The sequence below is a fragment of the Cetorhinus maximus genome, chromosome 15 (assembly GCF_964194155.1).
Source record: "Cetorhinus maximus chromosome 15, sCetMax3.hap1.1, whole genome shotgun sequence".
NCBI classification, from domain to species: domain Eukaryota; kingdom Metazoa; phylum Chordata; class Chondrichthyes; order Lamniformes; family Cetorhinidae; genus Cetorhinus; species Cetorhinus maximus.
In genome coordinates this window covers 49,939,333-49,956,727 of record NC_135893.1, presented here as the reverse complement: position 1 = coordinate 49,956,727, position 17,395 = coordinate 49,939,333, and the positions used below count along the sequence as shown (strand labels likewise).

At 43.7% G+C, this 17,395-nt stretch overlaps 1 protein-coding gene across 2 annotated transcripts in view; it reads right to left on the bottom strand.

The window, feature by feature from the left end:
• Nucleotides 1-295: 295 nt before the first annotated feature.
• The window catches only part of mettl26 (methyltransferase like 26), a 41,521-nt gene continuing 24,421 nt past the window's right edge, over nt 296-17,395 (bottom strand). For both annotated transcript variants that reach the window (XM_078558384.1, XM_078558385.1), the window contains 3 exons: nt 4,494-4,561; nt 4,285-4,363; nt 296-1,027 (listed from right to left, as the gene is read on the bottom strand). In XM_078558384.1, the coding sequence (XP_078414510.1) occupies nt 971-1,027; nt 4,285-4,363; nt 4,494-4,561 (204 nt within the window). In that variant the 3' untranslated portion in view covers nt 296-970. The remainder of the gene's footprint in view (nt 1,028-4,284; nt 4,364-4,493; nt 4,562-17,395) is intronic.

Below are 17,395 nucleotides of genomic sequence, written 5' to 3'. Positions count from 1 at the left end.
CTCCTCCTCAGGCTACATCATAACAGTACCTCACCGATAGACTCAGCATGAAATCCACGCAAGGGTGTTAAATTGCTGTATTTATCCACTAGTTAGCCACTTAACAGACCATTACAAAATACTGCTGATTCACTCAGGTGCCATCTGTGAGCTGCACCTGTCTGCTGGTCACCTGTCTGCTGTGCAGCTACAGATCTGTGAGCAGCAGGTTGTTGCAAGTAATGATTTTTGTTTAAGTGTGTTTTACATCTATCATAAACTTGATCACAGTACAACACCGATCAAAGGCACTCAGTTAAATGAAAGATGGTTAGTTTTCCTTCAGGATTTACATCAATATGTACAACTCTGGATTAATTTTCTGTCAAGCTGTATAAATACATGCCACATCAAATACATAGAAAATAACAGCCATAAAACCCACACACAAAGCATGTTCCAAGTTAACAATAAGCATATGCTATTTGAAGTGATAGGAATTCCTCTTTTAAAAAGTTACTTATGTCAAATAGCAACTGGAAAACTCTTTAGACCCAGTCAAGACCTAGGTCTCAATTTACAGCTTCAAACATAGAAACAGGCCAGAAATTCCCAAGGACAAAGTGGACATGCAGCCTGCTTGTGAAGAAATTAGTAGCATTGGGGGAAAGGAAAGTTCCACATTAAAAGTGCTTCTCAAACACAAAAACCCTTCTTCAGTTGGTAAGGCAATTTAATTCAAGTCCACTGAAAATAATTAATTCTACTGGGTCAGTGTAGTTCCAAAGCATAAAGCAAAGGTTTTAATCAATCATTTAAAAAGATTCTGACCAGTTAATCTTAATGCCAGTCATCTCTTTGGTTTAGTCGAGAGAGAACTAGTTAAAAGAGGTTTAACAGCACTTCTGCATCATTACAGATTGTTACAACAATTCAGAGTTAAACATCACAGTTCCTCCCTGTGTTCAGCCATGGAATTGTACAGACTCTGCTATACACTCGACCTTTTCTGGAAGATCAGGCATTTGTTATTAGCTGGCATGTCAACCTGAAAACAAAGCACAGTACACATTGAGGCTGCTGAGTGACTCCTGCTGGCTTTTAAACAGTATTACCACAAAATCAGTCACAAGCACTTGAACTTTCACAATGTAGTTTGACGAAACATTTTCAACACATCGCTCATTTGGTTTGCACTGCCGTCTTGATTTAACTCTTCTAACTATATTTCATCAATTCTGTGAATCAACAGACACAATCCAGTAAGGGAGTCATCAATTTTTCCTCTTGAAATTTTTTTCCCATCAACTAATATAAGTGAGCTTTTGGAATACTTATTTTTTAATAAAAGAATTCTAACACTAGAATTATTAGTATTTATTTGCAATCTGGTGAACTTCACAATGTATTCTGAATAATCCTGGACTCAAAATATTCTTTGATTCTGGGTTATCAGATAAACAGAGAAAATGTGCCTGTCCAGACAGTATTGTAAGTGGTGGGGATCAGCAGGAGTTAGATTAATGACATTTTCCATAGTTTTCACTTGCTAAGTGAGGACACAAGAGGAAAGTGACACTGATTGGAACACAGAATGCTGTTTATTTTTCCATGAATGCATAGGAAAGAATATTTTATATTTTTTATGATTATCAAGGTGAGGGATATCACTGGCGGGGACAGCATTTCTCCACATTTGTCCTAGCATGTCTGATGCAAGTGCAGAATATAAAGTACAACTGGATGTACTCTGCCACAAGCTACCTTAATTTAAATTACAGATCTGGACCAGTATTTACAGCACAGAAACAGGCCATTCAGTCCAACTAGCCCACATGAGCCTCCTCCCACCTTGCTTCATCTAACCCTAGCAACATATCCTTTCATTCCATTCTCATTATCTTTATCTTGTTTCCACTTAAATGTATCAAAGCCATTCACTTCGAGATGCCTTGTGGTGGTAGCAAGTTCCATTCCAACCACTCTCTGGATAAAGGGGCTTCCTCCTAAATTCCTTTCTTACTCTGTTGTCAGTTCCTCATGGGCAGGTAGCCAGAGTTAAAAGGCCCCCTCTGCCCTTCCCACTCCTACCCTCCCCTCCTATCTGTTTCCCTAAAATGCTTTTTTCTTTCAAAATTTAACTTGTTTTTACTTTATATAAAGAAGCCAAATTAGAATGTTCACTGACCTACACTAATGACTAAATTTTTTAATTCTTATAGATGGCGGCCGGTGACTAGTGGAGTTCCGCAGGGGTCAGTGTTGGGACCACAACTTTTCACTTTATACATTAATGATCTAGATGAAGGAACTGAGGGCAACCTGGCTAAGTTTGAAGATGATACAAAGATAGGTGGAGGGACAGGTAGTATTGAGGAGGCAGGGAGGCTGCAGAAGAATTTGGACAGGTTAGGAGAATGGGCAAAGAAGTGGCAGATGGAATACAACGTGGGGAAGTGTGAGGTCATGCACTTTGGTAGGAAGAATAGAGGCATAGACTATTTTCTAAATGGGGAGACAATTCAGAAATCTGAAGTGCAAAGGGACTTGGGAGTCCTAGTCCAGGATTCTCTTAAGGTTAACTTGCAGGTTGAGTCGGTTGTTAGGAAGGCAAATGCAATGTTGACATTTATTTCGTGAGGACGAGAATATAAAAGCAGGGATGTGCTGCTGAGGCTTTATAAGGCTCTGGTCAGACCACATTTAGAATATTGTGAGCAATTTTGGGCCCCGTATCTCAGGAAGGATGTGCTGGCCCTGGAGAGGGTCCAGAGGAGGTTCACAAGAATGATCCTAGGAATGAAAGGCTTAACATATGAGGAACGTTTGAGGACTCTGGGTCTATACTCGATGGAGTTTAGAAGGATGAGGGAGGATCTGATTGAAACTTACAGAATACTGAAAGGCCTGGATAGAGTGGACGTGGGGAAGATGTTTCCATTAGTAGGAGAGATTAGGACCCGAGGGCACAGCCTCAGAATAAAGGGAAGACCTTTTAGAACAGAGATGAGGAGAAACTTCTTTAGCCAGAGAGTGGTGAATCTATGGAATTCATTGCCACAGAAGGCTGTGGAGGCCAGGTCATTGAGTGTATTTAAGACCGAGATAGATAGGTTCTTGATTGGTAAGGGGATCAAAGGTTATGGGGAGAAGGCGGGAGAATGGGGTTGAGAAACTTATCAGCCATGATTGAATGGCGGAGCAGACTCGATGGGCTGAATGGCCTAATTTCTGCTCCTATGTCTATATATCTCTGACAGCTCTGAAGAAGAGTTATATGGGCTCGAAAAGTTATCTCTGTTTCTCTCTCCACAGATGCAGCCAGACCTGCTGAGTTTTTCCAGCGTTTTCTGTTTTTATTTAAAATTCTCATCCTTGTTTTCAAATCATCCATGGCCTCACCCCTCTCTGTCTTTGTAACCTCCTCCAACCCCATTATCCTCTGAGGTATCTGTGCTCCTCTAATTCTGGCCTCCTGTGCATCCTCAACTTTAATTGCGCCACCATTGTTGGCCATGCCTTCAGCTCCTAGGCCCTAAGTTCTAGAATACCCTCCCTTCATCTCTCTGCCTTTCCATCTTGTTTCCTCCTTTAAGACACTCCTTAAACCTACCCCCTTGACCAAGCTTTGGTCATCTGTCCTAATGTCTCCTTTTATGGCTCGGTGTCAGGTTTGCTTTCATAATGCTCCTGTGAAGCACCTTGGGATGTTTTATTATCTTAAAGGTGCTATGTAAAGTTGTTGTTGTTATTCATCCAAGATACAGTGATCAATTAGTTAGTTCCTGGCAGAAGAGGTGCAGTAGTGATATGAGTTAGTAAATGGTAGGAAGGGGAAAGTATAGCACGAGGCTGAACAGTTAGAGAATGTGACTGGAGTGAAAGAATTGGAAAGAAGGGGAAGTACAAATGATTGGACGATGGTAAGGCAGTGGTGCTGCTGAGGGCCACAGTTACTTTGCAAATGCTAACCATTAGTGACTGCTTTCCAGGACACCATACGATCGCAACCCTTCTAGCTGAAAGGAGGAACGAGAAAGAAAAGCAGAAGAGAAGGGAAAGAGGGAGACAGAATCAGAACAGAAGACGCAAGGATTATAAGGTAAACAAGTGACCACACAGCCTGCAGTTCCACAGTACATCAACTCATATATTGCAAGTGTTTGATGTAAGTAAATGCAAATACATGGGATGCATTTTGAGTGACCAACGTGAAAATATTGGGGGGGCTTGATTGTGCTGAAACACTCCGTTAACCACCATCTCTCATGCAATGTGATAATTTAGGAAATAAATAATTAATACCATCTGCTTGAATCTCATCCCGCTTTCTTCAGCCAGTTTCTGTAACACGCTTATATCTCTCAGACCCCAGCCTGGATTTCTTTTAAAGGAAAAAATGTTACACTTTATCAGAGCTGTTTCAAAACCATAATTTTTTTATTGTCTTTTAGAATTACTGACAGAAAGGGACTTCGTAAAAATAGGAAAAAAATACTATAATCATATCTTACCTTTGCCTTAAGCTCAAATCAAAATCTATGTTGCTTTGCGGAGTAATCACGCCATTCATTGCATAGGGCTGCAGAAAAGAACAATGTCAAATTAAATCAATCATTCCCTATCAAAATATTCCCTGCAGTAATCCGCCCGGAAACAGTGAAGGGGCTCAAGTGTTCTGTAGATAGTGGATACTGGGTGAGTGCACGTGTGGCAGGGAAGGGAAAGGTGGGGGTTAGGGGGGGCCTCACATGTTTCCACAGAGCTGGGGGCCAATGTCCCAGCAAATGAAGGAGGACCTTCTAACCTGGCTACTTCAGCATCTGCCCACCTATGCCCCGCTTTGGGAGGTGGCCCTGAGTCCAGTCTGTCCATATCTCCGGGGGGGATGGAGGGGGGAAGAAAAATACAGTGGGCGGGATCAGACATTCAGGAGGTGGGATCAGAAATGACTTTCAATTCCCATCCCCAAGGAGAAAATCCAGCCCTATATCCCCCAGTCTTAGACTCTCCAACCAGCAGAACTAGTTTCTCTCTACCTCCTCATCTGTTCCCCTTAATATCTTGGAAAACATCAATCAAATTACCCCTCAACCTTCTAAATTCCAGGGGATATAACCTTAGTTTGTGTAATCTCAATTTTGGCATCCAGGTATCATTCTAGTAAATCTACACTGCATTCCCTCCAAGGCCAGTGTTTCCTTCCAAGGGTGCGGGGGGCCAAAACTGTTTTTGGTATACCAAGTATGGTCTAACCAGGGCTTTGTATAGCTGACATATGACTTTTAGCCCTTGTATTCAAGTCCTCTAGATATAAAGGCCAGCGTTCCATTAGCCTGCTTGATTATTTTCTGTACCTGTTCATGACACCTAATGATCTTTATACCAAGAACCCCCAAGTCTCTCGGACCACCATTATTCCTAGCTTTTCATCATTTAGAAAGTACCCTGTCTGTTCTATTAAACCTTGTCCAAATAGATGACCTCACATTTGCCCACAGTGAAATCCATTTGCCAGTTTTGTCCATTTACTTAATCTATCAATATTTCTTTGTAATTTTATGCTTCCATCTTCACTGCTTACAATGCCACCTGTCTTTATGTCATCAGCAAATTTGGAAATGTGGCTTTCTATCCCATTATCTTAATCATTCATAAATATGATGAATAGATGAGGTCCCAACACAGAGCCTTGAGGGACATCACTAGTGACATCTACCAATCAGAGCAATTAGTAGAGCCATATTAGACTTGAAACATTAACTTTATTTTTCTCTCCACAGATGCTGTCAGACCTGCTGAGTTTCCCAACACTTGCTGTTTTTATTTCAGATCTCTAGCATCCATAGTATTTTGCTTTTCTTATCAATTAGAGCACTTGCCCAATTTCCCTACTCTGTCACCTGCCTCTCAGCCAATTTCTGAACCAGGTCAATAATTTGCCTTCAATCCCAGGCGCTTCAACAGTCTCTTATGAAGGATTTTATCAAATGCCGTCTGCGAATCCATATAAATAACATCCATAGACATTCCCATGTCAAAAATTTTAATCAGGTTCATCAGGCATGGCCTACTCTTTATAAATCCAAAATAAAAACAGAAAATGCTGGAAACACTCAAGAGGTCAGGCAGCATCAGTGGAAAGAGAAACAGTTAGCATTTCAGATTGATGACCTTCCATTTGTGATGACTTGACAGAGCAGACAGGTTTCACCAAGAAGCAGTAAACTTTATTACAGAGAGATTTACAGATACTTTCATGCTCGACCAGGACTCTCATAAGGAAACTCCGTCCCCTCCCTCCCTCCCCCCTCCCCGGATTGCCCGCATTAAAAGGTCGTTGCTTGGAGCCTCTGCAGTACATCATGTGACCCTTGATTGACAGAAGGGAGGGACTATATCCCCTGTTACCACATTTCCTCCCCCTTTAGTTTTTTTACAATTACTCTTTACAGAAAAAGATTTCAACAATCCAACAAACAGATATACAATTTCAGGAGATTATAAATCAAGTCTCTAAGGTGCTCTTCTTATATGGCTAGAGCAATGTAGCTCTACCACTGGAGGTTCCTGAACAGGATCGACAGGATCTGGAACTGCAGTATGAGACACATCATCAGAACATTGCAGTTCAGGATTTGGCAACGCTTCAGAGAGATTTGGCATGTCTATTCTAGGTCGATCAGACACCTCAGTAATTGATGGTTTGACATTAATCACAGGTGGATCAGTTGATTGTTGGAATCTCTCTCTGGTGCAAATATGATCTACGTGCTTTCGGAGTATTCTATTTCCCAGTTGTACTTGGTAAGATAGTGGACTAGTCTCTGAGACAATGGTTCCAGGGGCCCAGCAGAGTGCACTGTCGAAATTCCGTATGTATACCATGTCACCTATGCTGAACGTGTGAGCTTTACAGTGCATGTCATAGCTAAACTTTTGATTACTCTGGTTCTGCACCACCTTCCCCTCTAAGTTTGGAAAGATGAGATGTAGACGTTTACACAGATGGCATTTCATTAATAACTCCAACGGTGTTGAACCTACAGTCGAATGTGGCATTGAAGGATAACTGAAAATAACCGGGAAGGTTGAGATTCCAGAGTGCCTTCTGATAGCTTTTTCATACCAGACTTTCAAGTTTGTACTGCCCTCTTGGCTAGACCATTCGATGAGGGATGGTAAGAGGCTGTTTTCATATGTCGGATTCCATTCAGATCCATCAATTTCTGAAACTCTGTGCTGGTAAAAGTGGTGCCATTAACTGAAATGACAATTTCAGGTAGGCCATGTTATGCTGAAACAGTGACGTAGCTTCCTGACAGTTGTGCTGATGTTGGCAACTTGACTTCATATACATCCATCCATTTGAAATGTGCATCTACCATATTGGACGCCATTATTTAATTTGTCTCCTGATTTGTTAATTTAGTTTATTTGGTTGGACTCAAAAGAGTTACAATTAACAAGAACATGGTACCCAAGAATGATCCGATATAATCAATATGTAATCGAACCCAGGGTTGACCAGGCCACTCCCACGGATGCAGGGGAGCCGGAACAGGCAATTTCTATTGTCGCTGACTGTGGAGACAGTGCTTGACCAAGTTTTCAATATCTCCATCAATGCCCGGCCACCATACATAGCTTTGCGCAAGCATTTTCATTTTTGATATGCCCAACTATGGAGTTCTGTCAAGAGCGGCTCTCATGGTGGGACCACCACTCTTGACCCCCACAACAAAGTCCTGCCTTGGCAGCTCAATTCTGTCTGTCTGACATGGAGTGGTCTTAATTCTTCAGATACAGGCAAATTTGGCCATCCTTTTAAGACAAAGTCTCTGACTTTCCATAATGTTGGATCTCTGTTCATCCAATTTCTAATTTGTTTTGCACACACAGGCGAAGAATCTAAGAAATTCAATAATAGCACTAATTCCTGTGGAACGGGAGTGTGCACAATACTATCTGGCAATGGGAGACGGCCGAGTGCATCTGCATTTGCAATTTGTAGGCCAGGATAATACATAGAAGTATACTCATATGCAGATAATGTCAGAGCCCACTGTTGTGTCCTTGCTGATGCTACTGGCAGGATGGCTTTGTCCTCACTGAATAAATCCATTAATAGTTCATGGGTCCAACACAATGGTGAAAGGGCGATCATGCAAATACTGGTGGAATTTCATCACTCCGAATACCACCGATAAACCTTCCTTTTCTAGCTGGGATTAACCCTTCTCGGCTGTGGAGAGGGTTCTCGAGACGTAGCCAATGGGCCTTTCAGACCCATATTCCATTTTATGGGGTAACACAGCTCCCATCCCGTTGGGAGAGGCATCACATGTCAATAACAGCTCTTTTGTTGGTTGAAGCGTACCAATAGACACGACGAATGCAACAATTCCTGTGCTTTCACGAAGGCTTCTTCCTGTTGTGACCCCGAAGACCAATGGTAGTTCTTTTTTGTAACGAGTGTAATGGTGCCAACACAGTTGATAGATTTGGTAAGAGGTGGCTAAAGTAGTTGATCATGCCCAGGAAGAACTTGAGTTCTGTTACATTGCATGGTGATGGCGCATCTTTTATTGTCTGAACTTCATCTTCTACCGGGTGCAGTCCCATTGCATCCACCCTGTAGCCTAGATAAATCACTTCTGGCCTAACGCGCGGCCAGCAGTGCTCAGCGCTACCTGTGCGGGCGGGGGGAGGTGGGAGAGTTGGGGCGTGCGTTCTTTCACGCATGCGCGCTAAAGAGTGCAGAAATCTCCCTGAGCCACGGAGCTGCCTCAGGGAGATTGAATGGATTATAAAACTTTTTAATAAAGTAAAAATTTATTTAAACATGTCTCCTCATGTGACAGTGTCATATGGGCTGGGACATGTTTGCGAAGTTTGGAAAATGTATTTATTTATTTTGTACAAGCTTCAGGAAACCTCAGCCCACCCGCGGATGAGGTTTCCTGAAAAACGCGAAGGCCGCTTGGGCTCTTCGTCTGCCCACCAACCTTAAGGTTGGACGGGCAGCGTTCTTAACTAGTTTAATTACTTTTTTAATAGCCTTAATAGGCCGTTGACAGTTCGGCGGGCACGCAGCTGCCTATGGCGTGTGTCCGCCGAACGAAATATCGAGATGACGTGCGATGTTGTTGGGACACACGCCCGACGTCATCACGCGTCATTTTATATGTCAGTGTGTGGGGCCCATCCCCGCACGCCGACCAGAAGATTCAGCCCCATGTTGTATTTTCTTAGAAGTTCTGGAACTCCATCTGATTTGAGGTGAAATATCTCAGACCAGTTGAGTTTGATCTTCTGTAGCCAGTCTTGGCCTAAAAGATTGGGCCCCTCTCCTTTCATAATTATTACAGGCAGCTGGGCAGACTGTTGCTTGTAAGAGACAGGGACTACGGTGATGCCCTTTATCTGAACAGATTCACCCATGTATGTTCTTAATTTAGTGGCAGTCCACTCCAAGTTTATTGGCTGTCTTCCTTCATTAAGGTACCTGAAAATGTGGTCACCCATCACCATGGTCGAGGCACCCGTATCCATTACCATCTTCAATAGATTCTCATTAACTTGTATTGTCACAGTAATAGGTTCAGCCTTCACAGCAGTCACATTATATAAGGAGTAAACGTCAGGAGCAGCAGCTTCACCCTGTGCTGTACCCAATGTTTCTATCATGTTTGTTTGCTGTTTTGCAGATGCTTCAACTTTGTCCAGCATTGCCTAACCACAAGACCCTTCAGATGACAGTACTTTCATTCTGCATCTTTAAATGTACAGGTGTCCGCTCCATGGTCACCCCCACATCTATAGAAACTTTGTCTTGAAGTCGCTGCTAAAGCGTTTCTGTCAGGCTTTTTAATGTTTCTCACAGCGGACATTGAATCGCGCTTTAATTCTGCAGATCTGGTTTTCGCACCACGCTCAGCAGCAGCATGAAGTACGGCGCCATTTTCCATGTGTTGTGAAGCCTAAGAGTCGCTTGCAGCACTTTCCATGGCGAGGGAGATTTCTAGGGCGCGCTTAAAGTCGACGTTGACCGTGGCGAGTAAACAGCGCTGAATGGTGTTGTCCTGAACTCCACAAACTAATCGGTTCTGCAGTGTATCACTTAACGTGTCCCCAAAGTCGCAGTATTCTGTTAACTGCTTGAGGTTTGCGACATACGTTTGCGATGGACGCCCCCTGGGCCCTAACTTTTAAAACACTGCATTATTAGAGAAGGCTTTGGCTGGAAGTGTGTTTTCACGAGGTCCACTAATTCGCTATGTGGCTTAGAATTTGGAGCACTCGGGGCTGTCAGGTTACGAATGAGGTTGTATGTTTTACTGCCGCATACATTCAAGAGGGTCACTTTCTGCTTTTCTACCGCGGTAATCTCGTTTGCTACGAAGTAAAATCCGAGGCGTTCTATACACTGGCTCCAGTCTTCCATAGCCGCATCACATGGATCAATTCTGCCAAAGAGTGGCATGACTGGTGAGTAGCTTTTTAAAAAAAAATTCAATGTACGTGCAGTAACAGGGCAAGGCGCAGAGTCGGAGCAGATCTTACCCTCGTCACCAATTGTGATGACTTGACGGAGCAGACAGGTTTCGTCAAGAAACAGTTAACTTTATTAGAGAGAGATTTATGCTTTCACGCACGACCAGGGCTCTGATCAGGAAACTCTGGCCCCAGATTGTCCATGCTCACTGGTCGGAGCCCCCACAGTACATCACGTGATCCCCAATTGATAGAAGGGAGGGACTAAACCCCAGTTACCATGCATCAGGATGCTTTTCTATTTGCTAAACCACGCAGGCTCACTCTGGTCTCTGTTAGTTTAGCTGATAACCCATTTGGAGGAAAATCAGAGTGGAGTTTTAGACGAATTATTTTTTTTTTTGTAAAAATACACTTTATTCATAAAATATCTTCAATCACATTCCAAACCATTTCAAACACAACATTACAAGGGTACAATCCAGGTTAAACTTTTACAAAATGTATCACCAGGTGCATCAGTACAAACAGTATTACAATCATTTACAGCCTTTCATTTTGATCTGTACAGCCCGAGGGGCTCTAAACAGTTCCCAGTCTCTCGGTGCGCTGTGGTAGAAAGGTCTTAGACAGCGACCCTTCCCCATTGCGCCTTTGCGGCAGCTGCCCCAAGCTTTAGTGCGTCCCTCAGCACGTAGTCCTGGACTTTGGATTGTGCCAGTCCGGAGTTTTAGACGAATGCAAACAAAATCCAAACCCACCATTTGATTGTGTAATTTCAAAGCCGCTGTGTTTTCACTGCTTCAGAATTCTGCAAACCCTTTTGTGGTCTGATGTGGTACAAGTCAGGGACATAGAATTCAATGCCATTCAACAAACAGATGCAGTATTTAGTATGAAGCCACAGGGCATTAAATTCATTAGCTGCCCAAAACAGGCTTAGGGATGGTAGCACGCAAACTTTATACTGCCTGCTGTTCTAAATAATTGCAGCATCCAGCCAATGCTGTTGACTGACTGGACACAATAGCAGATCATCAACAGCATGAGGGGGCACTGTGGCTGGAGCAGGTGTTGGTGCTGGCTGTTGAGCAGGAAGTGAATCCGTCTTGGAAAGCATTGAATAATCCCACAACATGGGAAAGAGAAAATCCCAATGTTTTCAGATGTTGCATTGACGTCTTGAGAGAAGAAGTGGAAATTAGCAGAGAGGTCCAAAATCTGCAGGTGACCAGGAGACCCTTTAAGAGACTCACTCAGAAAGCAATGGGAGCAGATAAGCTGTGGAAGTCAATGCCAGGAGTCTAGACCCAAGGGCCTGGGTGAAGGGCTGTAAGAAGTTCGATGACCTTGCTGTGTGGTCAAGGTCAGTGAGTGTATAATCAAATGCCACATCCTACCAACCGCACCTCAGCCACTCCTCAATTCTCCATGCCTCCATCACTCACTCACCAACAATCTCTATCCATCAGGACTCACACTTGGCATTCATATGCTCAACCACATCCTCACACACTTAACTACTGTTACCACCCTCACACCCACATCTCATAGCTTGCACACGCTATTCAACCATGACAGCTTCATTACTCAAACACATTGCACTAACACACTTCCCTCTCTCTTGCAGGACAATATGCTGCACAACTGGAGGTAGCAGGAGTTAACTGAAGGTGGACAGGCCCTGACCCTCATTGAGGAACTGAAACCATCAAAGGTGATGGTTTCCTCATAGATAATCTTTCTTTTCATAATTAATTTCCCCCTCATCCTATACTGTGTAGTTGATGTAAGCATGCACCTCATACCTCTACCCTCTGCCTCCCCACCCACAATCTTATCCTTGAGCCTTTCTCCTTTCAAATACCAAGTGAACTGCCACTTTGGCCAGGCAGTGGATGAACAAGAAGTCAGTGATGATGAAGACACAGCTTTGTCAATTTCACACTTTCTGCCATTTCAGATACTGACACTCCACATAATTTAGAAATTGGCATAGAGGCAGGATCTGCACATAGTGAGATGCCTGGCACTAGCAGCTGGCAGCCAGGGCAAGGATAATGCAGGCATCAGCTCAATAGAGCACAAAGAGTCGCATGTAAGTCCAGCTGCAGATCGAGGACTCAGATAACTACTTTGACATATACATACAACAACACGCTAAGTGCATTGACAGGTGTGTCAGGAAGCTTGCTCTCAATGTCAAATAGCATGGGGAGGCCAAGTACCAAATTGGCACAGGGCTTTGAGCAGAATTTGAAGCCCATCCTTTCCAGTAGAGAAGTGGTGGGCAACCCATCATACTTGCGGACCCAACCACGATGCAGCATCTGGCGGCTGATACCTCAGCTCCTACAGCAGTAAAAGCAACTTCCACCCAAAATCCCAGAACTGCAGTTGAAGCTGAGGCTGAAATTGTGCAAGGTCAGCTTGCTGCCATGTAAGCTAAGACTACTGCCGTCATGCTTGAGGGTCACAGTGCAAAGTGGCTTGCAGGGCGTCACACAGTCCAGCAATCTGTGCTTCAACAGATTACCAGGACTGTTGAGGTGCTGCACTGCGGCAGTGGCAGTAGCTAAATGGAGGTTCCACCTGCCAACCTCACTCAGGATGACAGCATTTATCCTCCCACTCCTGCCAGTCCTTTGCCTGCCAGCCAGCCCACACTGTTGCCATCCTGCGGAGATGAGCCTCCAGAGTAAAGATCATCTGCTAAGGTCGTCCCTTACTGAAAGTCAGCAGCCTTCCACCAGTCATGCTGCAGCCACTGGGGCAGTATTGCATAGGAGCTCTAGGATAGGCAAAAACATTAAGGGAATGCAGGAAGATGATTAGTTGATTTATGTCGTTAGAATGATGCAAGTTATAAATTTGGTTTGGAGTTTTTTTTGTGGTGGTTTTTATTTTTGCATTGTGACCAAGGCTACACTGTGATGGTCAGTGATAGAGGAAAGGCAAGGAGAGGGGCTCTTGGTGAATTGGGATAGGGCTCACTGTTATTTTTCTTGGATGAGTTCTTCATGGACGGTGAGGGTAGAAAGCAGCTGTCTAGGTTACTTCCTCCTCCTGCTCCTGGGCTGCTCACTGTATAGCTGGTGGCAAGCAAGGGTGAGGTTGTGCAGCATACAGCAGACCTGCTCTGCTGAGTACTGCAGGGCTTTTCTACAGCAGTCTAGGCAGAAGCATTATTTCAGCATGCTGATGATCTACTCTATTGTATCTCCTCCGCAACATGTCTTTCATTGTCTGCAAGCTTTGCACTTGTGTGTGGGTTGCACACTGGCATTGTCATGAAAAGCCGATCACAGCCACAAATTACTGAGGGACATATTGAACTTTTCAAGGAAGATGTGTGTGTTTTTAAAGAAAGACAAGCAAGGACACTGAGCAAAAGATGGCTGATAATGTAAAGTGACCACTTTCTTGAACATTCCTATGTGGATCTGTCTTGAGAGAATATGGAATGTTGCACCTCAGAAAGGTGTCATTGCCTTCTTCAAGCAGAGACACTTGAAAGGGAGATAGGAAAGATGCAAAAGACTGAACTTTAGTCTACTTTGGTTGCTGAGACGAAAGACTTACCACGTCTTAGCAGTCATCTAAAACCCACCTCCTGTTGATATATATCTCAGAATGTGTAACATGGTCAGAGATGAAAGAAAACAGACTCTGGTCACAAGACATTTTTTTCCTTACAGAAATACACAGGGGAAAATGGGTTAAGAAGCTAGCTGCGAAGCAGTGTTAGTGTGCTGGTGTGCTGTGAGAGTGACAGCAACAAGAAGACCAGCTAGTCACCTTTGCAGTTGCAGGCAAAGTATCTCTCTCTCTCTCTCTCTGTTGCTGGAGGTAAGGCTCAGCAGAAGCCACAACCAAAAAGAAATAGACCAGCCTCTTCAGCTACCCTGCAGAACCAAGTGTCTCCAAACTAACTGTGAAATTGCCAAAGTCAGCTCTACCGGAACCACCCAACTTAATGGCCGTAATGTACCACCATCTATGCCTAACTATTACTCTTTCTTTGGCCCAAGAAGGCCTGGTTAAATTGGCTCCTTCCAAAAAATAAATACATTTGGACTGGGAAAAGGTATCCTCGGGGGAAGGGATCCCTTTAAATTAACCTTTTTGTGACCAACTGAGAGGGTTGAATAAAAAAGGGGAGCCAGCTCATTCCTCCTCACCCAGAAGCATAACAAAATTGGGGGACCTTGTCTGGGGACTGGTTGTAACAGCATCATCAGCCAAGTGATCAGCTAATGGCCCTTGCTGCCCAGTAGCCACCCTTTGATTTGCCGTAGTGGCTGAGATGCAAATGGCACAGGGGACTGCTGCAGAATGAAGGCATCATGACTGTTGCCAGGATTTTCTGTCAATGGTCACATGTTAGCTGGACATTGAGGCAGTCGAAATCTTTTTGGTTTTGATACTGGGCAAAGATGACATGTGGTGTTCACAATATGATACATGTGCAGTCACAAGCACTCTGCACCATGCCTGCAATCTTAGCAAAGCTCTGTGCTCACTCCATCTGCTTCTCTCTGGCAAGAGAATAAAATGTACGGTAGTTACCCGTCTTTGAACAGAATGGAAGACTACGAGATGTTGCAAATATCTCCAGCTCCAGACTGGAAGAAGCCGGGTGCATAAAAGTTCATCGCCATAGTCACCTTTACAGCCACTAAGTGGTGCTCACCCTGCTTTGAAGTTGCAGTTGTGACTACAACAGGTGGCAGATTTCAGTGAGGATGTCCTTACTGAAGTGCAGACATTGTTACTCTCAGGTTTAGGTAGGAGAATGGCTCCACGAACATTCTGAGCATTTATAGTCTCCAGCTAAAATCCCTTCTCCTCCTCCTTCCAGCAGCTTGTCCTGCTCTGTATGCCCTATGTTCATTCTCCAAGTCCTTTCTATTCCACGGTGGATGCCTATTAGTGTACCCATGCCAGAGCAACTGGTTTGTGCAGGTCAGCAAAAAACTCATTCAGTACCTGCCACACCACTCCCAGTGAACTTTGGCAACTTTAATTGTTAGCACCAAACATTTGTAGAATCAAAGCAACAGCCAGAAGAAATCAGCCAGCGACTAATCTTCAAGTAGTTGACAATCTCCAAATACCACTGATGGGGATCTAGCTGAGTGAGGTTAAGAGAGGACGTTGATTGGAACACTGAGCTCTACAATGGCAGCGCAAACACAAATTAGTGTTGCATGCTGATTAATGTCATGACCTGCCTACTCTGCATACTTCTGGTGGTCATTCACTGTGCACGCTAATGCCCTCACCAATATGGTATCTGGCGTGACTTGCAACAACAGTGCGCGCTGCCACATTTTAGACCCTAAAAGGCACCAGTAGTGGCGAGTGCTACCAACCAAATGTCAACATTTACGTAAAAAACTAAGCTCTGCTCACTTTCCCAAGGCTCCTGTTCTAACATGGTAAAATCCTTTGAAATTCACAGAGACAAAGAAAGATTTACAGCACAGGAGGTGGTCACTCAGCCCATCATATCTGTGCTGGTTTTACTCCTCCTGCACATGTATGTTTAACTATGTTAAAAGTTGGAATCTCAGCAAGGTGTTTATGTAGGTTCCAATGACAGAAATAAATCAAATGGAAAATTGGGCAGCTCCAGACTAAACACAACCAGTCAATGCTTCTGTCACTCTCCCTCAGGGTATTTGCCCAAAGGTAGAATAAGCACCAACTTCATAGCTCAGCAAATCAGAGACCAGAAAGGGTGCATTGCTGTATAAAGGTCTATTTTCTGGAATTTTTGGATGGTTACTCCACACCACAATGATTTAGCATTGAATCTGGATTTGTGGGAGCCACAGTTTGAAGCTCTGAATAGAGACTGGTGTTATTTCAAAAGCTGCTGATGGAGTTGGTTTAGCTAGCAATGGTTACAAAAAAATGTCAGTTTGGCATTCTTCTGGGGGGCTGGAGGTCAAGCCTACATTGTCATGGAGGCAGCTAGCCCGATCACCGATCTGATCAAAGGTGAATGACACTAGCAGAGGTGAAAAGCAGAGCAGTTGCCTACACTCACTGTTACATCTGCAACAAAGCAACTGCAATGGAGCTAGTCCATCCCCCGGACTACGCAATTAAATTGCCTAGGAGATTTTACACAAATTGGCTGCTTCCTGAACCATGCTGAGTAAGAGACGCAGGTCTAATAGCCCTTTTTCATGAATATTGCCTCTGCATGATTATATTAGTATGGAAATAAAAAACTTGATCTTGGGTGGCCAGTGTCAGCCACAAGCACTCCCAGGTTAGGTACACCACTTACTTGCTGGGTAGAGTCCTTTATGGAATACACATTAGCCCAGTCTCAGGGTTTACTGCTCTAGTGTAATTTGTCTCCCATTTCACACCAACCATCTTGTGACCCCACTGAAGAAGCCTCACATTAGTAGGTTTTTCTGCATGGTAATAGCAGTTAAGTAAATGTACGCCACTAGTTATTAAATTCTGCTGCAAATGTGCATCATCAGGATTAAGGGTATTGAGCATACAAATTTGGATTGAACAAAAAACAAAAAGTTAAAAGAAACTGGCCAGTGCTTTGCATCTTAAGGCAGGAAACAAAACTAGTATGTTAACCGTTATTCAGTACTTCAATGAATGCTAAAAAAAAAACGTATTTATATAGCACTTTTCACAACCTCAGGATATCTCAAGAATGCTTTACAGTCAATGAAGTAAGTGAAGTCACTGTTGTAATGCAGGAAATGCGGCAGCCAATTTGCACACAGTAAGCTCCCACAAACAGCAATGTGATAATGACCAGGTAATCTGTTTTTTCTGATGAGACATGAATATTGGACAGACACTGGGGATAACTCCCCTGCTCGTCTTCAAAATAGTGCTATGGGATCTGTTCCATTCACAAGGCAGACTGGGCCTT